At 50.7% G+C, this 25,161-nt stretch overlaps 2 protein-coding genes across 19 annotated transcripts in view; both read right to left on the bottom strand.

Annotated features, from left to right (window-relative positions):
- The window catches only part of NUP210L (nucleoporin 210 like), a 43,472-nt gene extending 42,947 nt beyond the window's left edge, over nt 1-525 (bottom strand). For 2 of the 4 annotated variants that reach the window (XM_034792362.1, XM_034792363.1), the window contains exon 1: nt 303-521. In XM_034792362.1, the coding sequence (XP_034648253.1) occupies nt 303-475 (173 nt within the window). In that variant the 5' untranslated portion in view covers nt 476-521. Of the gene's footprint in view, nt 1-302 lie in introns of all 4 variants that reach the window. The other 2 variants (XR_004648360.1, XM_034792364.1) reach the window with 2 other exon arrangements.
- Nucleotides 526-5,188: 4,663 nt separating this feature from the next.
- Nucleotides 5,189-25,161, bottom strand: part of TPM3 (tropomyosin 3) — a 34,880-nt gene continuing 14,907 nt past the window's right edge. For 2 of the 15 annotated variants that reach the window (XM_034791857.1, XM_034791864.1), the window contains 8 exons: nt 18,974-19,107; nt 17,392-17,509; nt 17,066-17,136; nt 15,546-15,621; nt 14,816-14,878; nt 14,525-14,594; nt 7,728-7,843; nt 5,189-6,389 (listed from right to left, as the gene is read on the bottom strand). In XM_034791857.1, the coding sequence (XP_034647748.1) occupies nt 7,764-7,843; nt 14,525-14,594; nt 14,816-14,878; nt 15,546-15,621; nt 17,066-17,136; nt 17,392-17,509; nt 18,974-19,107 (612 nt within the window). In that variant the 3' untranslated portion in view covers nt 5,189-6,389; nt 7,728-7,763. Of the gene's footprint in view, nt 6,390-7,727; nt 7,844-11,380; nt 11,930-12,566; nt 12,650-14,524; nt 14,595-14,815; nt 14,879-15,545; nt 15,622-16,160; nt 16,237-17,065; nt 17,137-17,391; nt 17,510-18,973; nt 19,108-25,161 lie in introns of those variants that run through there. The other 13 variants (XM_034791851.1, XM_034791860.1, XM_034791856.1 and 10 more) reach the window with 8 other exon arrangements.

Genomic DNA, 25,161 nt, shown 5'->3' with positions numbered 1-25,161 from the left:
CCCCATCGCCACACAGCCTCAGCCACAGGCCTACAAGCCCCGCCCCAGCCCCACAGGCCCCGCCTCCAGCCCCTCCCTAGCCCTACAAGTCCCGCCCCAGCCCCACAGGCCCCACCTCCAGCCTCTCCTCAGCCCTACAAGTCCCGCCCAGCCCCATAGGCCCCGCCTCCAGCCCCTCCCTAGCCCCATAGGCCCCCCCCCCCAGACCCCCCCCCCAGCCCCCCCCCCGCCCCCCAGCAGCATAGACCCCCCCCCCAGCCCCTCAGGCCCCGCCTCCAGCCCCGCAGGCCCCGCCCCCTCACCAGGAGTAGCAGCCGCCCTCGGCCTCCAACACGAAGGGGACGTGGAGCTCTCGGCTGAAGGGCAGCAGCACCTTGGGCACGTTGAGCTTGAAGGGGAGGGCGGGGCCCAGGAGGAGCAGGAAGGGGAGGGGGAGGAGGAGCGGGGGGGGCCGGCCCCGCCTCGGCAGCCTCATGCTGAAGACGAGGAAAGGAGCGGGGACAAGATGGCGGCTGCCCTAGGGCTCAGCTCCCGCTCGCAGGCACGCAGCCGCTACTCTGCGCATGCGCCTTTGCGCGTGCGGCGCTGCTCCCGCCCCTCCGTGCCCCACAGCGCGTGCGTCGGCTCCCCGTCGGCCGCTCTGTAGCCCAGCGACTGCGCATGCTCCGCTCCGTTCGGGGCGCTGCCGGGTGGGGCGCACAGTCTGTCCACTACGCCTGCGCAGGTTGCCCGAGCGGGGAGGGGAGGGCATTGGTGTGCTCCCAGGGCCAGGGCCAGGGCCAGGGTTGATGTCCTGGCTGCAAAACTGGGTGCCAGCGGGTGGGTCTGGTGCAGGATTAACGTTGAGCAGGGGTGGTGGCTGCGCTGCGTGCCCCTGACACACCCCGGTGCCAGTCTCCTGCGCCCAGAATTAACCTACGCCCAGGCACCCGGTGCCACCCCAGAGGCAGCCGCATTGGAGAATGGCACTGGAAGGTTTCTGGATGACCTAGGCCAGGGGTAGGCAGCCTGCGGCACGTGTGCCGAAGGCAGCACGCGGGCTGATTTTCAGTGGCACTCACATTGCCCGGTCCTGGCCACCGGTCCGGGGGGCTCTGCATTTTAATTGAATTTTAAATGAAGCTTCTTAAACATTTTTAAAGCCTTATTGACATCAATAGTTTAGTTATATGTTATAGACTTATAGAAAGAGACCTTCTAAAAACGTTAAAATGTATGACTGGCACGTGAAACAATTAGAGTGACTAAATGGAGACGCGGCCCAGCACTTCGGAAAGGTTGCCAACCCCTGACCTAGGCATTGGGAACAGGGAGAGGAATGGGCCTGCTGTCTTATCCTGAGCCAAGCGAGGGTGGGGGGCAGGAGAGGACAATGGGGTAAGGAAGATACGAGGTGAGAGGCCCAAGCTAGAGCAAAACACTTAGGATAATTAGATTGCCACTCCTTAATAGCCATGAGCCAGGCCCCCAAAATCATAGTTTGTTGTTTGCTTTCCAGCTGTTAAGGCACATACAGGTCATGGCTTGAAGTTTCTCTACAATGGTGAAGCCTAGAAATGTGTTTTAAATGGCAGCTGAGTCTTCCCCCATGGTGTGCCTCCAGGCACTGGGGTGTTGAGAGAGACCCCACAGCTGGGAAGTTGTGATAAAGTCTTTAGAGTTGCCAACAATGATTTAACCCTGCCCAGCAGAAGCCAACCCCAAATTGGCAGGATCCCCAGAGCAGCCTGTAGGTGTCCCCATACAGCAGGAGGAAAGCACAAGCTTGTGGGCTTTGGCCCTTTCCTAGTTCATTGAGTGGCTAGGTACAGTGAAGTGAAGTGCTGATGGCGCACTTAGCCCTATCCAAAGGCTCAGTGTGGAAGAGGCAGAATCGGGCCCTTTGGCATGGTTTGTTAGCATGCAGGCAAAAGTCCTGGAACTAGGGGGTGCTGCTGCTGCTGCCGCATTGGCTGGCTTGAAGTGGTTTCCATGATATCCAGGGTTTAAAGTTGGGTTCAATGGCTCTCAGCACCCCTGCATGCAGGAGAGGTACTCCTGAGGGCATTCCATGCCAAAAAAATAAAAATTCTGCACACTATATTAAATCCTGCAAATTTTGTCAAATAAAGGTGGAGGCTCCAGGATGGCATTGGGGAGCACAGGCCACTGGCTGCATAGAGGTGGGAGATTACTGGGCAGCTTCCCCCCTCCCTGGGACACAGTCTCAGCAGTAAGGCTGCACCAAACCCTCACAGAGCAAGGAATGGGCCTGCCCCAGAAACACCCCCGAGCCCTGCCCTTCTGGGTGGGGCAGTCTGGGTTCGGGCAGCTCAGTGGGGGGAAAATCTGGACGCACAGGGGCTTGTTGGGGGGTTCTGGGTACAACAGTAATAGGATGCTGCAGAGGGGGTCCAGGTGCAGCTGGTTGGGGTGTAGTAGGGTGGGATCTGTTGGGGTGGACTAGATGCAGGGGGAGTGGGGCTCATCGGGGAGGGACTGGGTATGAGGGGGTCTGGATGCACAGGGCTTGGGCAGATAAGGAAGCAGCTCCCTGTAGAGGGATTCCCACCCCCCTGCAGCTGAGAAGCAAGGGGTGCAGGAAGCACAGGGTAGCATGCAGTTTCCCGTAGCTGGGGGAAGACAGTCTGCAGCGGCCCTGGCTGCTGTGCCGGGGAAAAGGAAGTCCTGTCCTCCCCAGCCGATCCCAGCACCACATAAGAGCTCCACTCATGTCTTCCCTAGTCCTGCCACCACCCCACAGTAATTTATCTCTGCTGAGGAGGGTTGCATGACTGCTTTTGTGGCTTCCCTTTACTTCCCCTTTAGAAAGTCATTTTTCTGAAGGGAAACAAAATAAGCAGGGGGAGAGAAGAGAGAAGTGAATATAAATTCTATGCATGCACAGAGGCACAGAATTCCCCCAGCAGTAAAGGAGGCTAGGTGGACCTTGCCACACTGGCACAGACAACAGGGAATGTGGCAGCAAGCAGCAGAGTGCTCAAGTCCTCAGGCAGGAGGCAGTGACAGAAAGGAAACGGGTGAGAGATGGTAAAGGCTAGTGATGAAGAGCAGGTCTATGCAAAGGCCTAAGCATAGAAAACGCCTCTGTTCTGGATTATCTGTTTCCTGTGCTCTCCCCAGCTGGTCTGGCTCTTGGACACCTAATGACTGCGCAGCTTTGGGGGAAAGTACAGCTTTGGCCAGGACCCAGTAGCCTGAGGCTTGGGCCTGTAGCTACACCACCAAAATTCCTTGCAGTTCGATCTTTAGAAAGCTTTGGTGCAAGTGGAAACAGGAGCACAGGCAGGGCAGGGCCTAGCCATGCCTCCCCCACATGGCACCTGCCCCATTTGGCCAAAGGAATTTTTCCTCTCCTCCCCCCTTCTTTTAAAAAACTTTCCCAGCTGATCAAACAAGGCTTAGGGGCTTTCATTTTTACTGCAAGCAGGGGTGTAATGAGAGGGTGTGGAGCTCTGCAATAGGCAAGTCAGTGCAGCATCTCCACAGCTGCCCTTCCTAACCTGTTGCCCTATAAGTATCAGATCTTTAATTTCATATGCGGGTGACTGTGCCATTTGCTCCCCACTCCCCTCCCTTGACTTGCCTGCAGTGAGGGCAGACAAGCCCAAGCTGGAATTGTTTAGCTACAATGGAAGCCAGCATTAAAATCTTGTTCTAATTTACTTTCCCTAACTGGATTTCTACACACAGATTCTGCCTTCTAGTTCTATGTAGAACAGATGGTCCTATTTAGTCCTTACTTTTCCACAGCCATTTTAGTTCCCAGTTGGAATTTAAAGCCAGCTGTAGAACAGCCATAATATTTGCTCCTTATATTTTATTAGACTCCTGCGTAGTGCAGCTACAGTTTCATCAGAGCTGAGGGCTAGAGAGGAAAGCTACTCCCGCTGGAGTTAGTTACTGCTGCTGCTCAGGCAGTAAACCTCTCCCTTAAATTTGAGAGAGGATGAAGCACACCATCCAGGCCCAGGCTAACAGAAGAGAAAACCCACAGAGCTAAGTTAGTCCTATAGCTACAGCAGATCAGAGCTCTTCAAAGTTTGAGGAACTTCTAAAATAGAAGGTCTCACTGGAAACATTTACATGTTTCAGGAAAGATAAAAAGTTCTAGCTTAAAATATTTGGCATGAGCTGCCCCAGCTGTTCAAATCCTCAACAGAATTTCTTGAAGGGGTTTAGGCTACACATTAAAAGGAAAAAAGTGATATGTAGGTAGAGAAATGCCACGTGAACTGGGAAGCTGCTTCTCTACAGGATGAAAAACGGGGCAGGGGAAAATGGGTTATTCTGTAGAAAAGGAAAGTTTGAAACAGCAATCCATACACACAGACCCTTTCTTACATGCCTAGAGCTGTCCTCTGCCATGCATGTAGAAAGTTGCATACAGTAGCCATTTTAGTTAACATTTCTTCTGGCAGTAGGGATCAGGTAGTTCCACTCCCTTTCCCAAGGCTAGCTGGACTCTTTTTGCAGCGGGTGTTGGAAATATTCCAAGGGGAGGTGGACTCTGTCCCTTATGGAGTTTATCAGCTATTTGAACAGGTTTGGCAGGGGTGGTGGGTTTGGGTTTGTCTTGCGCCTTAAAGACAAACTCCTTTCTCTAACTCCTGAGAGAGAGTAAAAGGTTTGACAGCTACACAAGCTCAGATTTGGTACCTAGAAAATGTAGGCTTTTGGGCAGGGGGCTACGCTTGATCCTGTGGAAGGTACAAGCCCTTGGAAAGAGGGACGGATTACAGATCACTAACTACATAGCTTGCTCCCTCTGCTTTCCTGAGACCTCACTGGGGGCAAGGTCTAGTTTGGCACCTTGCTTTGATTACTGACTCTGCGTGCAGAGGAGGCTGAGAGTCATTACACAGTTACCAGCTTATCTGGAAAACCTGGTGCAAGCAAGAAGTTAATTGTCCATCTAACTGTTTACCTGTATCCAAGTGCCCCCTTCCCTGCCAGGTCAGTTGGAACCCTGAAGTAGATTACAGAGCATCAGGCGAGCATCTAGTAGCACCAAGCAGGCTAGTCTTAGCAACTGGCAGAGCCCCACTGGACGTTCTTGTCTGGGGCTGTGGTCAGCTGCAGTTGATGGGAGAAGAACCAGTGAGTGGTTCATGCACATCCCCATCCTTAGAAACATGGAGGCGCCTGTGGGTGTATAGCAACTTTATTTTAATCAAAGCCCATTATGTCTAAAACCAGCATGGCGGGAATGGTTTTTATTTCAAAAGACAATACAAGACAGTTGTCAATTTTAGTATCAAAACACTTGATATAGGTTGTCCTCTAACTGGCCCCATAAACCACCACAACCAATGAGCCTCTCTCAAGCCTAAGCTACACAATGCAAACCTCACGCAGATCTCACTACTGTGCCTCACGAACAGAACCTCAACAATGCACTGCAATGTGGCTTGGACCTGATTCAAGACAATAAGAGCACTCCTGGGTAACGGGGGGGCTGAAGGGATCCCCTCAGTGTAAGCAAAGCTCTTCACACAAGAGGCAGTTTTATACATGAGCTGTTACAATTGATCAGCAATGAGTGATAAAGCTCAGTGCAATAGCACTTCGTGAAGGCAGATTCAAACCCAGTGGCAGCAATGGGTTAGAGGGGCTGCCTGCTTCTCTAGTCAATGGCCAAAGGGGAGTGACTGGCGCACACAGGGCCAAGAGGCCCATGTGACTAATTCTTCCATTCATGAGTGTTCAAAGAGAACAGGTTTGGTCTTTTTAAAAAAAGAAAGTAATCTCCTCTTTGCTCCAACGGCTCTGCCATGCAAGGAGAGAAACTTTAAGGCTGAGAAACTGAAGGCCCTTTTTTGGGCCAGCTGCTCCTGCAAGAGTTCCAGTTCTGACAGGATGCATTAGTGCCCAGCAGAAAGGATCCCTGCATTCCTAGCCAGGCTACTCAAACTTAACACCCAGCACCAGAACTGCTCCACCTCCCCCTGGCAGGGGGGCAAAGGGGACCAGAGCTGATGAGCAAAAGAGGTTAATATCAAATTTTAAAGCCAACAGCTTTTTTTAGGTGCCGCTTGTGAGCCCCAGAGTTATTTGGAATGTTTACAATGGTTGCTACAAAAAAGGTAGTTACAAAATGTGTACATCTCACACGTTCTCCAGACATTATTGCATTGTTTGTATTTCCCTTAATGATGCTGTTTAAGGCTCCGCCCAACCTGGTGACCTTTAACCCTGAGGTGACTTGGCAGAAGTTGGTTTGGTTGAATTGGCAAGAGAAGGTAACCCTGGGGGTTAAAGGGCAGCTCATTTGCTGGGTGGGGCAGAGGCGATGGCAGGGATCCTTTACATGTCGTTCAGGTCCAGCAGGGTCTGGTCCAGCATTCTTTGCGTGCAGAGATGCTCCTCTTTGGTGGATTTCAGTTTATCTAGTGGGAGGAAGAGTCAGACAGTTACCAGTCACATAGGTACAGCCCCTGCTGAGACCGGCATTAACTCTTTCCCAGCACACTGCTTTGGTTAGCTCATTAGACTTCAGAGGCAGGGCCAATCGCAGCCACAAGTGTTGTCCCTGGCCTCTGCCTCTTGAAATGCTGGTGCTTCCTGAGCAGCAAGATCTCCAGTCAGTACTTGGCAGGCAGATGTGTCAGACTGAAGCTAGCCTCCCCCAGATCTCCCATTGCTTCAGCATCATGCCTCTTGCATTTCCAGATCTCAAAACCCAGAGAGTGGCTTTGTTTGCCTAATGGTAGCTTGGGGAGACTGCTGCAAACCCCAGCCAAAACATAATGGGCAATTCCTTTCAGCCACAGACTAACTGGACCCCTGCAGGTGATCAGCCTGGTCAGAAAGGTCATGGGACCACCAGCTAATAGCCAGACTGGACAGCAGGCCTCAGTTCTAAACACACTGCCTCTTCACGAGGGCCGAGAGCTTGAGGAAGGAGAGACTATTCTGTGCATTACTCTGACCTCCAGGACAGTCCAAAGTTGATGCAGTGAGGGGAAGGCAAGGCACCTTGCTAGAGACTCTAGAGACAGCTCTGCCCAAGATACACATGGACCGCAGGATCTACGGGCTTTTCCCCTGAGCAGGCTCTCAAGGGGGATAGTTCCAAGCTTACACAGGCTTTGCCACTACAAGCCACAGCCTCCAACTCAGCAAGTCCTTGGACAACAGCAGCTCACTCCCAAGAGGCCTCTCCACACCCCAGGCCACATGGTCTTAACAGTGACCAGGCTTCTCCACAGGCCTTCTGGATGGAGCTTGGGTTTATGAAAGCAGCACAAGTTTGCATTTTGTCTTACAGACCGCAAGGTCAGTGGTTTATTGTCATTAGAAACAGCCATCAATCCATGCAGCAGGAGATCCTACAGACATTCAGCATATAGTAAGTTGGTCAGTCACAGCACTTACAGACATCGGATATTGTCAAAAGCAGCATCTACAGCAACTCATCTAACAGACAGGTCTCCAATGCAGCCAGCCCCATCACACTGACTGTTAGAGCCAGAACAACAACCCCCAGGGACACTCCCCACTGCACTGATCGAGTGCGACTGCCCAGAGCGATAGAATCAGGAGGAATTAGTCCTGGGGAGGTTTATTCATGGAGAACAGAGGTTACCTTTTGAAAAAAAAGTAAGTACATTAGAGGCTAGACTTTAGCTGCCTCATTAAATAGCAGTAATTGCATAAAATCTGCTAATCTGCCAGTCTGTTAAGAATGATCAGATTTCACTGTGGTCCACAGTACTGGTGCTCACAATAAGCTTGTTTAGGGTCATTAGTGGGCCACCTTCTCAGTCACACAGATCATGCAGCGTTAACTTCAGCTCGTTAGCGAGCAGGCGATTTCTCTCAAGCTGGCTGTACAGGCGCTCTGCATCAGCAACAGGAGGATTAGGGGAAACAAGAGGAAGAGAAAAAGAGAAAGGGAAGGTTAGTAGAGTACCAAGATGAGCAAGTCATACAACCTGTCCCTAACATGTGGCATTCTGAGGATCATAAGTCCCAGCTTGTTTTTACAGCTTGAGACATGGAGACAGAATGAGACCAGCACTGCCGACTTGCTTTTCAGCTCAGAAAGCCTGTGGTAGAAGCCAAGTGTGGCCAGATCAGAAGTCCTATTGAGGGCTTATGGAGGCACAGGAAGGAAGATGGATTGTCCCTGGAAAATGAAGCCTGCAGGGTAATGTGTGTTCTTTATGCCCAGGAACAGGAGAGCCTTTGGATACACCCTTTTGACTACAGTGCAGCTATGTGACTAGAAATGGATGGGCACTGGGAGTTTCCCCAGCATCCCTCAGAAAGGATGTGGGACAGCAGTCACTGCCTGTGACGGTCAGTATGTCATGCTTAGCAGCTCAGGATGGGTTTATAACATGGACACAGGACCAAAAGCCTCATCTGCTTTCAAAGCTAACTGAAGGTCAGAGATGGATTCCAGGCCCCTGCTGCTGAACACAGAACCAACAGCAGGATGATCAGCCACAGAAGTGCCGAGGGAGACCTGCCAGCCCTGCACCCAGCTGCACCAGAGACGGACGGTGGAAGTCTCAGAGCAAGGGTCTCTGATCTTCTCAAGCAGCAGCCAATTCATGGGAGCCTGCCAACTTTCCAAAACCAGACAAGTGGGCTCCAGCGCCATGTGCTCTCAGAGCAAAACTAACCAAGCTAACCAGACCAGTCCTATGGGGAGCAAGAGAACCCAGCTTAGGCATAGGCCCTTCCCAGTAACCTAACAGCCTTCACTCACTGCTTTCCTGAGCCCCTCGGATTAAACACCCTCCCACACCACACACAGGACAGTCATCTTTGACAGCCTGCCTCAAGGGAATCCGGTGCTCTTAGTACTACCTCTTGCTGGGGGAAGGAAGGCTGGAGTGGGCATGGCTTCGTTCAGCTGCACCGTATCATTAAGGTCATACAGGTCTGCACTGGTCAGCAGATGCTGCTAGCCTAGTCCAAGTGTAGGCCCTTAAGATGTGGCCCTTGCAAGAGAAGTCAGCAGGCCTGACAACTGCCAGCGCCTACTAGTCCCACTGAAACCCCTCCCTGAGAATGGAATTCCAAGTCCCTGTCCGTGGGAAGTCAAGCTATCCTCCGCTCACCTCCTGAATCAAGCAACATGCTTCAGGGGGAACCTTCCTAGGGGTTTACAGGTGTTCTCTGCCCTCAAACCTGCTCTATGTTCTAATTAATCTTCAGCCTAATGTTAGGATATCAAGATCATGGAGATGATTTCATGATGGCTCTGGCCTGGACAGCCATTGCAGTGATCCCCAGCAGACAGCAGTAGCACAAGAACCCGCCAGTTTTAGTTAATCGGCGCCTCTGTAGACACCGCACCTGGAACCAATACAGCCAGTTTCCCAAGGACAGGATTTCTGGGGGTGGAGGGGTTTGTGGTGTGCTCTGGTTTTCTAAAGAGCATTCTACAGTGGGCCTCTAATAGCTGAATCTAGAGAGCAGGTCCCTGCACACTGACCCCCCTTTCTTGGAGCAGGATGGGGAGCTAGAACCCGACCATTATTGCTGCTTGCTGGGACCCATTCTGTTCCGTTTCAAGGCAGTCTGGGCTCCTGGCAGGCTGCCACTGCAGCCCTTGGTTGGGCAGACTGGTCACCCTGGGGAGGTCTGAGTGCGCCCTGGTGAGCAAAGCATGAATATAATGCCAGTGGGAGCGGAACTGCCTGTGGCCTTGAGCAGTGGAGCCAGAGAAGGGCTTTCATGTGACTGTCAGAGCCATCTCCATACTGGGGAGCAGAGGGAGATGAGGGAGGAACCAGAGGGATTTCCCCTCCCCCCCACTTCATTTACTGCCCAGACCCAAGGGAGGAGAATCCAGCAGCTAGACAGTACTTGTTCTTGAGCCCATGATTTCAGCCAGAGACACCCCACAGCCTTGCAAGGGTGGCCTTGAGGTTCTCAACAGCACTGCAGGAGGCTTTCTAGTCCCCCACACACTCTCTGTAGAGAACTGCTGAGCCCAGCCCTCATGTTAGCCTGCCTATGCATGTGCCAACCAAGCTGGTTGGACCACAAAGCGTTCACCACCCCAGGTCAGGAATTGCAGCACCCAAGCAGCCATGCCCAACACTCCTTGCAGGTGTTATCTAGCATGACTGGCAGGGAGAGGGCCTGCTGACACCCCAGTCTGGTCCCTGGAGGTTTCAATTTACATTGAAGAGGCAGACCCCCCCCGGGAGCCACTTGGAGCTGCAGATTCCGATACAAGTGGCTGTTTCTTGGCCTCCCAGCCCGAAGTGAGACTGTTTGGTTCAAGGGCAGGAAGTGGGCACTTTTAACCTCATCCCTTCAGGAGTGGCAGCATCAGACAAGCAGGGAAGGTTTCCAAGGGCAAAGATTTCAGTGTGAGGACTAGTCACTTGTGCTTGGACACTGGGGCGGTTGGAGAGGTGGTAGAGAAGTGAAAGGAGGCATCGTGCAAGTGTCTTGATATGACGCAACATGAAAACTTCAGCATCTTGGAGCTTCTCAAGCCACAATAGCTGCATCCCAACAAGTCAGCACGTAGCCTTGTCAGGGCAGGGACTCTGTTTGCACAGCTCCTTGCAATGGTACCATCCTAACTGGGTGCTGCTGTAATCCAGCTGAATGAACTGGAAGGGGCTACATAGCTGAAGAGTAGCGTGAAGTGAGAGCAGGCTGGGGCAAGGCTTCTGAACTACAGAAGATCTGGCTCATGAAGGGTTATGTTTCGAGATTACACCAGGACTTCCAGGACAAAGTGAAAATTTGAGACACAGGAAAGGAGAGAGATTTGGTGAGCCACAGTGGGCAGCAGACGTGATGTTAGCCTGGGTAGTGTTCATAATCCCAAACGTTCTAGTAACTTGTGTAAGTCAAGTGACACGTGCCAGTATGCAGAGTGACTGGCTCCTACCATCAGCTGTGACCCCAGCACTACACTCCAGGGGAAGATCCCACAATCCCGCATATCTGCTGTCGGAGCACTTTGGCCAAGAGGCATGCATGGATTTCCAACATTAGCTTCTACACCCCTCAGCTTGACAGATGGACATTTTGCACTACGGAAGCTGGGATCTTGTCTCCACCCAGACAGAATTCAGTGCAGCCACTGGTACAGCTTTAGCACCTGACCAACCCTGTCCAACCGGAATTCACATGTGCTTTCCTGGGTTTGTTCGCTTTTGCATCCAGCCAGGTGGATCACTGACCAGGGTAAAGCAGACAAGGTGTACGTAGTGAGCCAGCATTTGACTGCATCCCACAGGGGAATGAGATGTGAAAGCCATTAACTACCAAGACCAGGATACAAATGCAGCTTCAGATTTCCTGCTGCAACCCCAAGGAACCATTCAGTCCTTATGGAGCACTCAGCACTTTGTATTGTTTGCAGATATGCAATTCAGACATATGAGCCAAGAACAGACAACAGCAGAATGAAGAATTTAGTGCATCAACATCTATATATTCCACTGACATGGGGGAGTTACATTGGCCTGGAGGCAACACTGAAACGGTTACCGTCAGGCAGCCAGTCTAGAAATCCATTGCTCAGTAGCGCCAGCCATTTCACTCACCATCAATGTATACATCAAGTTGTTCCTTAGAGTGACATCATGCTCAAGCAATAGCAAGTACAAAAGGAGCTTTATGACATGAAATATGCAGATGAGAACACCCCCCCCCCCTTCCCTCAGCCCCTGTACCCAGACAGACTGAAAAGGCAGCCCCTCTGAGCACAGCAGTGTCTGGCACAATAGGTCAGACAGAGGAAGCTTTGTTTGAGGGCAAGTGCAGCACAACGGCTCCTGCGTGTCAGTGTTTATTCCCAGGGATGCCCTGCATACAGTCTAACTGGACATGGACACTGGAATTCAGAGAGTAGCAGAAAGAGCATAAGTGAAGGGTGCAGATGCAGAACAAGCCACCAAGCAGAGAGGCAAATCCAAAGTGGAGTTTGGAATATCAGATTTATCTGTATGAAATAGAGAAGGAGACACTTGTTTTAAGAGGCCCTTAAGGGTTTGTACACTGCAAGCTTGGGTTTATGGCGCTTTCAGATGTTAGAAACAAGGATGCTTACTTCTGAGTGCGTATCAGCCCCTTCCTTGGTTAGTGGGTGAGGGAGCAGGCAGAGTCCACAACAAGCCACAAAGCCAGTTATAGTAACACACTAGTTTTGGCTACTTCCAGAGCAGTTTATGGATCTTCTCAATCCCAGGATCATGTATCTGATATTTGACTAGCACTAACTGCAGCCTCTGCCACACTAGATCTTGCAAAACAATGGCACATTGTCACTCCTGCAGGAAGCGTTCTCTGGAATAGCTGGGAACTGCATTACTTGGCACAGATTAAATGAATTCACGCCCTTCCCGGTTCATTCCAAGCTAGCCCTGCGTCATACTAGTATTGTACACGCACATCACAATAATCTAACTCAAGAGTTAGTCACAGCATGCTGACAGACACGGCTGCATTAATCTAGAGGCAGAGACCTGCAGGAAATGCTACCCGTCTTCTGGGTAAGTTCTCAGTCACAGCAAACCAAGCAAGTTCTGGCTGTTTAGCCTGCTCAAGCAGAGGCAAACCCCACCACAGCCAGCTGATATTTACATGGAAGTCATATCATTGAGGGCGTGGTCCAATTCCTCACTAATTGCTTTGTACTTCAGTTTCTGGGCATAAAGCTCATCTAAAGAGGTTTGGAGGAGAACAAAAAGGAAACAGTAAGAAAGGCGGAGGAATAGTCCAAATACCCAGAGGCAGGAAATGCAGCACGGAATCCAGGAACAAGGGGAAATGAAGTTGGAGGTAAAAAGCCACGACTCAATGTAGCTAGGAACCCAGCTCTCCATTTTGTTTGGAGACAGGGCCAGGCTTGGTACAGTTTAATCAAGAAGTGCCTTGCAAGTTACAAATACCAGTTCCTTGAGGAGCAGGGCCAATAACTTCAAAGCAATGCAGCTTAAGATGTGTTGACTCACAAGGGTCACCTGCCTGACTGGATCTGCAGTAACCAATGATGAGAGGTGTAAGCAATGAAGAACCCCCCACCCATTTGGTGGGGGAGCTGAACTGGTTTCCCCAGCTAGAGGGCAGAGATCAGCTAAGTGAGTATTTTCATCTCAGTTTCAATATGAAACCCCAAGGTTACCATGCTTAGTGGCTTTAAGTCATCTAGTCTACAGATGTAGGGAATTCCCATTACAGAGAGCATGTACAATTAGCAGGAGAAATCCCAGCATGCAAAACACACCTGTGTTATCTAATCAGCTGGAGAAAGCTAGCAGACTACCTGCCTTAATTGGAGGCCTGGAATTCAGTCTTACGAGAGTTTTAGTACTGATCTTGCCAGCTCCACTTAATTCCAAGGGAATAGGACTTCTGGCTACAGTACAGCTGTTACAGAGTGCCCAGAGGACCATGTCTTGTTCAGTCTTAAAGTAGGTCACTTCAGCAGCGGGTTTGTAGATCAGAGCCAACAGTCTCATGATCAATATGTTTTGAGCAGAGCATGCAGATAGATATTTTTGCAGTTGTTGTAATGAAGGCCTTCCACTGGATAACTGGCTTACCATAAAACAGCCACGGAAACAGATCTAGAAAGTACAGCTTAGGTGACAGTAGTCACTGTACTGACAGCCTCAGTCTAGACATCATGCTATCTTTGCAAGAGTCAAGCTCTGATGTAGCCAAGAAGCTAGTTAGACCCAAGTCTTTACCATTTTGAGCTCCCAAAAGCTAGGCAATCAACAGGAGACAGACTGCTTAAGTCACTGGGTGAGGGCAGGCTGAGTTGTTGCCTTCCTCCACCCTTCGAGACAGATGAAGTCTGAACTATGGCTTTCCACTAAGAGGAATTTAAACAGGTTTTAGGGTAGTGCTGAAGACCAGAGAGCCATTCCATGTGCTGGAAGTTGCTGTACTCCATGGTTGGCACCTCCTAAGTAAAGGTTTCATGGGTCTAGTATGAGTACTTGCTTGTACCTGGTTATAACATACGCCATGGGTTTCAGCTGCACTAACCTGACAAACATCTAACTGTCCTGTCCCTACCTACTGAGGTTCTCAGGATGCTGAACAATACCTTTCCCCAACCCCACTCCAGAAATTTCAGACTCGAGAACGAGTTATCCTGACCACACACATGCATTTTAAGCAACAAAACGCAGGGAAATCCCAGCTGCTTAGCCTGGAGTGGCCAGGTGACACCTGAGTGCCAAGCAGCAATCTAGGAACACGTCACACCAACACTTATTCAGCCTCAGTGCAGAGACTGAGCTGGGTTGTTTAACAGTTGATACCAGGTCCAGAGTGACTCAGCAGCTCTAACTTCAGCTCACACCACTTATCAGCCAGCAGGCCGAACCAGAGCAGGCCATGCCCATGAAGTGGGTAATCGAGAAGAGAAGAGGATTCTGATCAGGGTAGCCTGTCCACTTCCTCCCATAAGCTCCAGCACCACCCATGTCCCATGGCATCTGGGGCAATAGACTCAGTTGGCCCATCTTGAGTGATCTTTGCCACTCCCTAGGTTTTATTTGACATCCCAGTCCCCAAAACGCACCTTCCAAGTCATCAATGGTCTTCTCCAGTTTGGCTACTGATCGTTCAGCAAATTCTGCACGGGTCTCCGCCTAACAGAAAACAGAGCCAATTAATACAGGGCTAGTCTGTGGTGCTTCACTTTGAGACTGATCTAGGAGTCTACCACAGTGAAGTCAAGCTAGCATGGCCAGCCTCAGAATGAGGTGCCCCTTTCCTGGCATCTGGTGGCCGACGGCCCCTTTCACGATGTTTATCCAAATCCCACACCCCTGAGAACATGCTTTCAGACCCTGGAGAAATGGCCACTCACTTCTTTGAGTTTGTCTGTCAGGATCTTGATTTCCTCTTCATATTTATCCTCTTTTTGAGAGTACTGTGGAAGAAGCAGAGAGTCAAATCCCAGCACCACTAACTGCCTCCCACAAATAGGTCCTGCAATCTGAGAGTCACTAAGTCCAGACCTCAGCTGCAGAGGGGAGGTTAGGGACTCTCTTGCACCACAACACAGCATTCCTGCCTGCAGATGTTGCACCAAGTGGGCCAACCACAGGGAGGATGGCCCAGCACAGTAATTCACATCATGCTTATCCACCAGGAGGTGGTTAGGAAACCAGCCCCAGACCATGCGTCGGCCATTAGGCACCTGGATGAATAAGTCTGGCAGCCAATGCCTTACACTCATGTTGGATGTGAAGCTTCCCCTCCCCAACCTTGGAACAGCTTAAGACAATGACCACCACTGCACAGATACACCAAGAGACATTGGTCCAATGGGAGATTACCTCACCCACCTTGCCTCTAGAGACAAATGAGTCAGACGGACACTCATGACTACTAGCTCTGCACTTCAAACCATTGGCACGCCCATGTCTGCAGCTCCCAAGGACATGCAGACTGATTCTGCAACAACCCAGCCTCATGCAGAGGCCATTACAAGTACTACAGACCAGGGAGCATTCCCATCTCACTGGGTGCTCTTTAGCCAGGAGGCCCATGCAGGAGTGCCTGCAGGCTTCTGGCCCTTTGCAAGGCAGCCCTACCTTCTCAGCCTGAGCCTCAAGAGACTTGAGATTGTTGGTGACATTCTTCAGCTCCTCCTCCAGCTCGGAACATTTACTGTGGACATTTTAAAAAAGGCAGGAGAGAAGGAAAGAAAAGTGGGAGGGAGACAACACAGGAGAGAGGTGAAAAAAGTGAATCCATGTGCAGAGAAGACTGGAGAGCTCTTTAGGAGACAGATCTCACGTGACCACACCAGGTGGGATTTCACTTCCAGGCTGTCAGGAGAGTTTACAGGCAGCTTTGTAGGAAGCGAACACCCACACGGGCACTTACTAGACACCTATCCTTAGGGCCTTGTACACACTATCGCAAAAGCAAGGCCTTAAAACAGAGCAGCGAGAGCTGGATGCAGATTCATGCTGAACCCAAAGTCTCGCATGTAAAAAACTGAACATTAGTAAGTGTGCTGTGGGGAGGGAAGTGTTCTGCTATGGGGCAGCTGCTCAGAGAAAGGGAGGTTTGCCAGTCAGCAGGAGAGAATGGAGCATTCCAGAAGTGAGAAATGAAGGAGAGATGCTATTAAGGAGCAGAGGGCAGGAGTGTGATGAGGAGGCCACAAGACTTGTTTGACACTTTAAGGGAAGGGTTAGTACCTTTTCTTCAGCAACAGCCAGACACTTCACATTCTGGTCCATCAATCGAATCTGCTCATCCAGTTCCCGGCAGCGACTGTTAGGGACGATCACATGATGGCACAAGCCAGGCAAGGGGGGCAAAGTCAAAAGGAGCAGCAACATCACAAACAAAGCCAAGCAAAAAAAAGAGGGAAGGGAAGGGGAAAAACACAAAGAAAGTCATGGTCACGACATGCACGTCTGGGTGGGAAGCACAACTATACTTGCTGCACATGCACACAAGTGACTTTGTTATACAAGGCCTAAAAGACGCAATGGAAAGGCCCTGACTTCCCCCTTAAAGACCAATTAAAGCAGCCACACTTGAGGAAATAAAAGCCCTTGCATTGCATCTCTGTGCATGTTCTGGATAGAAATTAGCCAGCCACTCAGCAATGCTCTGTTCAAGATCAGACTCAGGGGCTGATGTTCTATGGCTCCAGGTGCTGCTTTAATTCCCTGTCCAGGGGGACTTTGCAATTGCAGTAGGTGCATTGTGCATTTGCCTCAGTGCCCCACAGCAATTTCCAGATAAGCTAGTAGACACTAGCTGCTCTAGTGACCAACAAAGCAGTGCTGGTGAAAAGAACTAGACTGAGCGGGACCTTCTGATCCTGCTGGTACAAAGTCACTCCATGCAAAGAGGCTGGGCATCTCCACTACAAGGCAAACACTCTGATATCCATGCCCCCACATCAAAGACCAAGTGTTCATTTTCTCCTGGTACAAGTGAGACAGATCAAGGGAGTAACAGTTCCTTTGGCAGAAGAGCTAAACCTCAGCCCACACTTCAGGCCTTGTTTAACAAGGTTTGGGATGTTTCAGTCAGGTTAGTTCCCATGCAGAGGGAGTCATGCTGATGAGGTCCAAGGGAAAATACTCACGACTCTGCAAGCTCAGCCCTCTCCTCAGTGCGCTCCAAGTCTCCTTCAATGATCACCAATTTCCGGGCAACCTGGAGGAGAGAAAGCCATGGATAGTTGATGAGGCAAGAGTTTAGTTCTTGGGGAAGGAGCTCACAATGGACCCTGCTGTCCTGAAGCCCAGCTGGCCAGTTTCCTTACAAGAAAATGACGGCATGACCTCAGCTGGGTGAAACACCAACTCCTAGTGCTCACTCAGGAAAGCACTTCCCACACCAGGATCCATTAGGAGAGCTACCTCACCACCTGGGTGAAGTCAAGTGTGGCAAGATAGCTCAGAGCCTCACCTCCTCATACTTCCGGTCAGCCTCTTCTGCAATGTGCTTGGCCTCCTTGAGCTGGATCTCCTGCAGTTCCATCTTCTCTTCATCCTTCAGGGCTCTGTTTTCAATCACTTTCATGCCTCTGCCCACGACAAGAGGAAGAAGTGAGGTGATGCACACAACTGTGACCTTGAACTGGCATGTTACACACTACAGTGCCTTTATGAAAGTCTGTTCTGGATGCAGGGCTGACAGCAACCAGGGGTTTATACCTAATCTATGCATTAGGGGTCACAAGGAAGTTTACCCTCATCCAGCAGTGTTGCAGTTCAGTCTAGCATGGACTCAGACTAGGACATCTCTGGAGAGTGGCAGGCCATGTCTACACTACCACTTATGTCAGCAAAGCTGGTCTCAGGGGTGTACAAAATACAACCCCTTAAGCAACAGTTTTGCTGGCATAAATGGCAGCGTGCACAGCACTGTCAGCAGAAGAGCTTCTCCTGCTGACAAAACCAGCTCGCCAAGTGGCAGTAGCTATATTGTGTTGATGGGAGAGCTCTCCTGTCAGCAGAGAGGGCTACGCAAGCAACCGTACAGCAGTGCAGCTGTAAGCTCACTCATGTACACATGGCCTAAAGCCCCCCCCAAGATGTTCATCTCTTTTCCACAGAGGCAAGTGCTAAGGCAAGAGGCTGATCTCCCTTAGTCTGCAGGGAGGACTATTACGTGGTGTGACGAACTGGGACTGTTCTTGCTGGGGTGTGGGAATGCTGACAGGGGAGTGTGACTAGGATGGTCTGCATCGGGGGATGGGAGTCGGCCCAAGGGAACATACCTGAGCTTGTAACATGAGAACCCAGAGGGGTTGGAAGTCAGGTGACTCCGGGGCCCGGGAAACTGAACAAAGGCTGTGGGAGGGGTGGCTGAAGGCAGAGTGCTGGAAGGAGGCTGGAGAGATGGCTGGGAGGCAGAGATGGCTCTGACCCCCCAAGGGGAGTGGGCTGGGATGCCTGGGACCCCAAGCTGGACCTAACTGAGGGGGGCCCTGTTGTCTGTGCCTGCAAGACCTGTCTTGGACTGTATTCCTGTCATCCAAATAAACCTTCTGCTTTACTGGCTGGCTGAGAGTCATGGTGAATCACAGGAAGCCGGGGGTGCAGGGCCCTGAGTCCCCCAATACTCCGTGACACGTGGGTTAAGCGGTGTCCGTGCTCATGGTTAAATACAGAAACCCATGGGGCCCAAGCAGCAGCAGTCTAAAGCATGACCTGCCAAGAGTAAATCATGAAGACTGGATAAAGCTGGAGGCTGTGACAAGGCAGAGGATGGACACCTGAAAAGACTTCTAAAGGAAAGTCTGACCACCAAACTGGGGAGTTAAGTCTCCTAGACTACATACTTTAGCCCAAGATCCATATACACCTGGTAGGTTCTCAGTGTTTTTGCATTAACATTCAGGAGAACCTAAGCCATTCCCTCATGTCCTGTCCCAGTGCTGTTTTTCCCCCCACCCCTCATGTCTCCACCAAGCATCTGCAATATTTGTGTAGAGCCAGAGGAGTGGTGTCTGCAGGAAGTCTCCCGTTTCTGTAATGCAGCTCACCTTTCACTCTCATCTGCAGCTTTCTCCGCCTCCTCCAACTTCTGCAGAGCTGTGGCAAGACGCTCCTGGGCTCGGTCCAACTCCTCCTCTACCAGCTGGATACGGCGATTCAAGGATGCAACTTCTGCCTCAGCCTAGAGAATTGATCACACCGTGAGCTAGTCTACAGTGGGTCCAGCACTTACAGTAAGGGAGGGCTCCTGGGATCAGTGTCCCATTCCGCCATTGACTGAGATGGAAAAGGAAAGCAGGGCCACATCTTTGACAGGCAGAGTTTCATGCAGTGAAGCTGCTCCACACAAGTTCCCAGCATACCACAAAGAACTGGGATTTCAGCTCAAGCAGACTTGTGACAGGTACCTGCCCAACTAACCTCTGCTTGCACAGCTATTCGCTCTGCCAGAGGGTTTCCAGTTACCCAGAACGGTGCGAGGCCAACACTCCTCCCTCTATCCTCAACAGCAGCCCAGCATTCCGTGACGGCTGCAGCCAGCGGTTTTACACAGGAGAACTAGTGCCAGTTGAGGGGCTGAGCTGTGACTCAGTGTGGCTGGAGGAAAGTTCCAAGCAAGTCAGCAACTGCAAGGGGGCAGCAGCTCTTTGGGATCCCCTGACCATGAGAGGCAGCACCAGACTTCCAGGGCTGATGACGGTGCTTAGGCCAGCCAATGCAGGTCACTGCCAGCCTCCAGAGACATCTTGGAAACGCTGAACAGCAGCTTGATTTTGCTCAGTAGTTTAGCAGGAATTTGGAGCTAGAGGGGAAGTTCGGGGCTATCCGGTCTCCCGACCAGTTCATTGGGAAGGGAATTCTACAGCTATAGCAACAACGCAGCCTGGAGTTTCGGAGTCAGCCTCTCAACACGGGCTAGTGAGGAGCACTACAGCTATAAAAGGCTTTAGGCCTGGTCTCCATGTAGGATGTGGGTCAGGCTAGCTCCAGCACTCCCCGTGAGAAGTTCCATGCGCCCTGCGCCCGTTGGATTGGCCTAACCCCACTGTAGATCCTGCTAGGCTGACAGAAGAATTCTTCCATTGACCTGGTTGCTGCCTCGGAGGTGGGTTTACTACAGTGACAGAGGACAGAGGAAACGCTGCCATTGCTAGAGTATCAACAGGTCCTGCACTGCGGCTGGACCACAGTAGCCCTTGCAATCCAAGGCCAGCTGGCCACCCAGGTCTGTGCGGTGAAAAGCCAGCTGGGAGCCTGGGAAAGGGAGTCACTTGAGCTTTTGCTCTGTCAGCAGGGCCATTTGGATCTCCACTCAAATCTAGGCACATTGCTTTGATCGCTGCAACCGTTATCTAGTGCTAGACACGCCTTAGGGGCTGCGGTGACACCGCAGGTAGGTATCCTAGGTACATTACAACCCAGCCCAAGGCTGCAGATTAAGCAGTACACTGGCCAATGCCCATTGCTCCCCTCCCCAATCATGGCAGATCTCTACAGCTTATGGATGTCTGCTTGCCACTTAAGGCAGTAATAAGAAGCCTCCCCATCCGCCTTGGGCAATCGGATTTCTTCCTAGTAGCATAGAAGTCATGCTGAGAGGAAGAGCCACCAAGGAGCTGCAGCTCACTTCAGGGCAGCATGGAGGAGTCTGGCAAGACCTAACCACCACATGTAACAAAGCCGACTTGAGCCTGGGGGAGGAGCAGTGCTGTACTGGCTGAGCAATGGAAAAAAGCTAGGGTTAGAATAGGGCTCCATCTATTTGGAGTTAAAGCTCAAGACAAGCCATGCAGCTCTTCTCCTTGGCTGGACCATTACAGAGATGCAGAGTGCCCTGATGAGCAGGGGAGAGGCCAGTACCATCCAGCGGCAGAGTGCATCATAGGAAAGGGACCTCCCTAGGTGAGCGCTTCCATGCAAGTGCAGCCCCAAGCCTCTTCTGTGGAAACCTGCACAGCTGATGCCTGAAGAGTGCTGCCCTGGACCAAGCCTGCTGGAGGAGCCAGCGAGCACCTATGGCTCAGGAGAGGAAGGGGATTCAAACTGGAAAGTTCAACCCAAGGCGCTGGCCAAGAAGTGGTCTAGTTGTCATCAGTGCACAGCCTAAGGAAAGTGAGACAGACCAACAGGAGAGCACGCTCCTCCCCAGCAAGGCCGGAGAAACCCCAGAATGGGTAGGATGCGGTCCCCACACCATTGCGGGGGGGACGAGGAGAGAACCTAGCTGTCAGTTTCTGGCTACGTGGGGTTTTAAACTTGACTCAGCCCCGCTGTGGTATGAAGAAGGCTCCTTCACTGCTGTGGAACTGCTTCTCTACCCTCTCCCTCAGCCACCCAGCTGCTGCAAGGGGCTCCACCTTCTACCCTGCCACCACTCACTTCACTGCAGCTTCCCCCAAGCAATAGGGGAGTGAAATTCCTGGCAGCTTTGCAAATGCAAAACCCTGCTCGGTTTTGTTACCTTGTGCAGAAGGGCACACCCAAGGTCACCCTGCACCTGCACAATGAGCCGTAGCTCAGGCAGACAGCTAGTCTGAGGAAGGCAACCCCAAGCCAGCTCGGAACACGGAGCACTTTGCCATCCTCAGGGTATAGGAACTTGCATTTAGAACCTTGTACTAAGCCACCAATCGCCGTAGGACTTCCTGCCAGCAGCAAGAGGGCTCCTCACACTAGTAAGGGAATTCTTTAGCCCTGTTCGTGGTAGCCTAAGACCAGAAGACACCACCTGTGCCCAACCCCCAGCTCTAGAGATCTATGACTCTACCCAGAGATGTGAATGAACATTATCACAGGGCTGCAACAAGCCAGGATGACAGTATACATGTTTCCATGACAACTGCTGGCTTAGCTAGAATATGACCATACTGCAATTACAAAAGAATTCCTTATGAGGCTGCAAAAAGAGCAGAACCAAGACCTGGGCGTGGCCTCATTTTATTGCGCTGCAGTGTCTTTCCACTGCTCGATGTAAACTGGAGCCCCTGGACGCCCAGGTAAGCAGTCAGCACTGCAGCCAGCGGGCACCTCCTTAAATTCACACACAAGCTAGGTGTTCGTCTTCTGGGCCTGAAGGCCAACTTCCTCGTTTTAGTCATCCTGCTGTTCAGTTTAGCCCTAGCAAAGCCACTGCATTGATCCTGCTGGAGCAGGCCACAGTGACAGCCAGCAAGACAATCAGAGCATCAGAACCAAGCCCCTCATCTCCCCCACCCATTCATGGGCAGGCCACGCTATATGGATCAGACTCTATCCCTACGCTCCCAGGAAAGTCATCAAGCAAGCTGCCTGTTTTCAGACCAGCTCAAGTGTCAGGACTGTCTGACCTGCTCAGAGCCACGGCTGTGCAGGATAAGGCATAAAGAACTTGGAGCCCAATTCTGAGGAGTGCTGGGACCTTCCAACTCCCAGTGATTTCAGCTTATTTGGGGATGCCGTTCCAGAGTCTGGTAGTTCAAAGAAAGCAGCCCCTCTACAAGCTGAAGACTGTTTACTCAGTTTGTACTTCAGTCCACTGCAAACATCGCTTAGGTGACAGTCTGGACAGTCACTACGCAAGAGGATAAATGGACACAAGTCAGATATCAGGAATGGCAATATACAAAAACCTGTAGGAGAACACTTCAACCTCCCTGGCCACACAATAGCAGATGTAAAGGTAGCCATCTTACAGCAAAAAAAATTCAGGACCAGACTCCAAAGAGAAACTGCTGAGCTCCAGTTCATTTGCAAATTTGACACCATCAGATCAGGATTAAACAAAGACTGTGAATGGCTATCCAACTACAGAAGCAGTTTTTCCTCCCTTGGTGTTCACACCTCAACTGCTAGCAGAGCACCTCACCCTCCCTGATTGAACTAACCTCGTTATCGCCAGACTGATTTATACCTGCTTCTGGAGATTTCCATTACTTGCATCTGAAGAAGTGAGGTTCTTACCCACAAAAGCTTATGCTCCCAATACTTCTGTTAGTCTTAAAGGTGCCACGGGACCCTCTATTGCTTTTTATATTAACAGTGAAATTGGTGCAAGCGCTCCTGTTGAGGACATGCACCGCTGACACAAGGAGTGCCGTGTGGACATGGAAAAGTGATGTAATTATTGTGGTGGCTGTATGTCAACCTAAGTTACATCAGCTTCATTTTGTAATGTAAACTTGCCCTAAGACCATGATGTGGTTGCTTCTTCCTGCCCCTGTTCTAGCAATTCCAGAGCAGTGTCCATACCCAACCCTGCCTTGAGTACGTTCATAACAAGGACTCCAGTATTCGAGAGCACCATGTACTGAACAATTCAGTTTTTCTGACTAAGCCAGTATTTGAGCAGGATGGAAAGTCTGGGAGCTTTCCACCGAGTTCCCGGACTGGCAGTGTCACATGTGATATCACTTCCATTTTCTCAGAACACTTCAGTCAGTTCATGCCAAGAATCACTTTTACACCTTTTGTGCTTAGAGCACTGAGCAAGCCAACATGAAGGCGCTCTTCCCCCACTTCCCTTTTATGGTTCAGGATGGAGTCAGAGACCAGAGACATGAGAGATGCAAGACTGATAAGACAACCTATCACAGCTCAAGCCCCAAACCATTTCAAGTCAACGCTGTTTCTGAATGACAAGCTAGTGCCGCCAGACTCTCAGGAGATGAGTAAAGGAAAAATCTACCAACTGTCTGCTGGCGAATCCTTTCCACAGCTCCAGTTATTTACACTGTCAGCATGTTTAGACTTCCAAGGGAAGTGTGTATTTGAGGAGGTGGGAGAAGGCTGTGTTTACCTTGGGGCAAGCATGAGGCATTACTTTGTTCCTCAGTGTAGAGTCTCAGGACCCTGTTCAAAGGAAGTTTCAGTGAAAGGGCAACAGAGGTAACCCAGAGAAGCCTATTCATCACTGCACACCAAGGAATCAGTGGAGCAGTGACTGAAACGCAAGGAGCACAAATAAAACTGCAGTATGACAACATTGGATTAGAACCCACCCTTCCTTCCTCAGAAGCTATCCCTTCTGTCATAGATACCGCTGCTATGATTCAGGATATCCCAGAGTTGAATCTCCTTAGATGGAGCCAGAAGAGTTTCCCTGGCCAGGTAAGCTGTGTCCAAAAAGCCACCTGGCTGAGTGATCCATGCCAGCTCCAGTTCAGAGAGAAGAAAGCTAAGGCAAGGAGTTGACTGACACCATTTTGGAGTAGCAGTTTCCAAATAGTTGTGTGCTGAGGTAATGCTGGAATTTATAAAAAACCCAGACTAAGTTTACACAGATGTTCAAACAGGCCCAGACTTCATTTGAGTGTTGCTGTATAGATTGAGTCATGCCAGATAAACTGGTGGATTTCTTAGCCAATCACTACAGCTTCCTGAGAGAAAGTAACCTACCCTAAGTTGCCACAATACCCAACCTGAGTCACTAATGCCTCATGATAAGAGTCAACTGTACAGTGAGCAACAAAAATAATCCGTATTCTCAGTATCACCTCCGATTAGTGGGAGTGTCCAGTGCAGCACTGCTGTAGACATGGGCAGCCTTTCAGCAAGGAACAGCCTGGAATGTGAACAGGCAGTGCTAACTACACACCTCTTCAAATAACTACACGCCTCTTCAAACAGAGCCTGGGAGACAAAGGAGGAAGGCAAAAGAGGCAGTCTCAGCAAGCGAAGATTGTAAAAGAAAAGTGGGACCAGATCTTTGGGACTAAGGCTCAAAATCTAAAGGAGATCTTCAAATGCTGCTCTGTAAAAATCTTTACCTCCCCCACAGGAATCTGTCAAGCCTGTCTTTCTAAAGACCTAGTAATTGAGCAAAAAAAATTGACCTACAATCTACACATTCCTATTGCTATCTTTGGATGGGGGAAGTCTACAGCATACCGTACTGGAGGGAATACAACTGCTGCTTGTTACACTATTGCAACATGCAAGTTGCACCTGTAGGTCAGCCAGGGGCCATAGGAGTTTGTGTAGACCTGACACTACATGTCTGACCAGAAGCAAGATAATCTGATACCCAGCAGAGGAGAGTTTAGCTACTGGAGGGGTGTGGTCCTGCAGCGCAGCTGGAGAAGTTGAACACAGAAGTGATTTAAGTGATACAGATTCAGTGGCTGGCACACCCACTTCCTCTGCTTAGGTTTGAAGACCTCTGCCCCTCTCATACTAGTTAGTGAGCCAGGAGTGTTCCAATAACTGTTGAGATTTTGTAAGAAATTTTGCCTAGCCCTACTAGCCAGGCACGGATATT

Source organism: Trachemys scripta, chromosome 16 (genome assembly GCF_013100865.1).
Source record: "Trachemys scripta elegans isolate TJP31775 chromosome 16, CAS_Tse_1.0, whole genome shotgun sequence".
NCBI classification, from domain to species: Eukaryota; Metazoa; Chordata; order Testudines; family Emydidae; genus Trachemys; species Trachemys scripta.
This window is presented reverse-complemented; position numbering and strand designations above follow the sequence as displayed.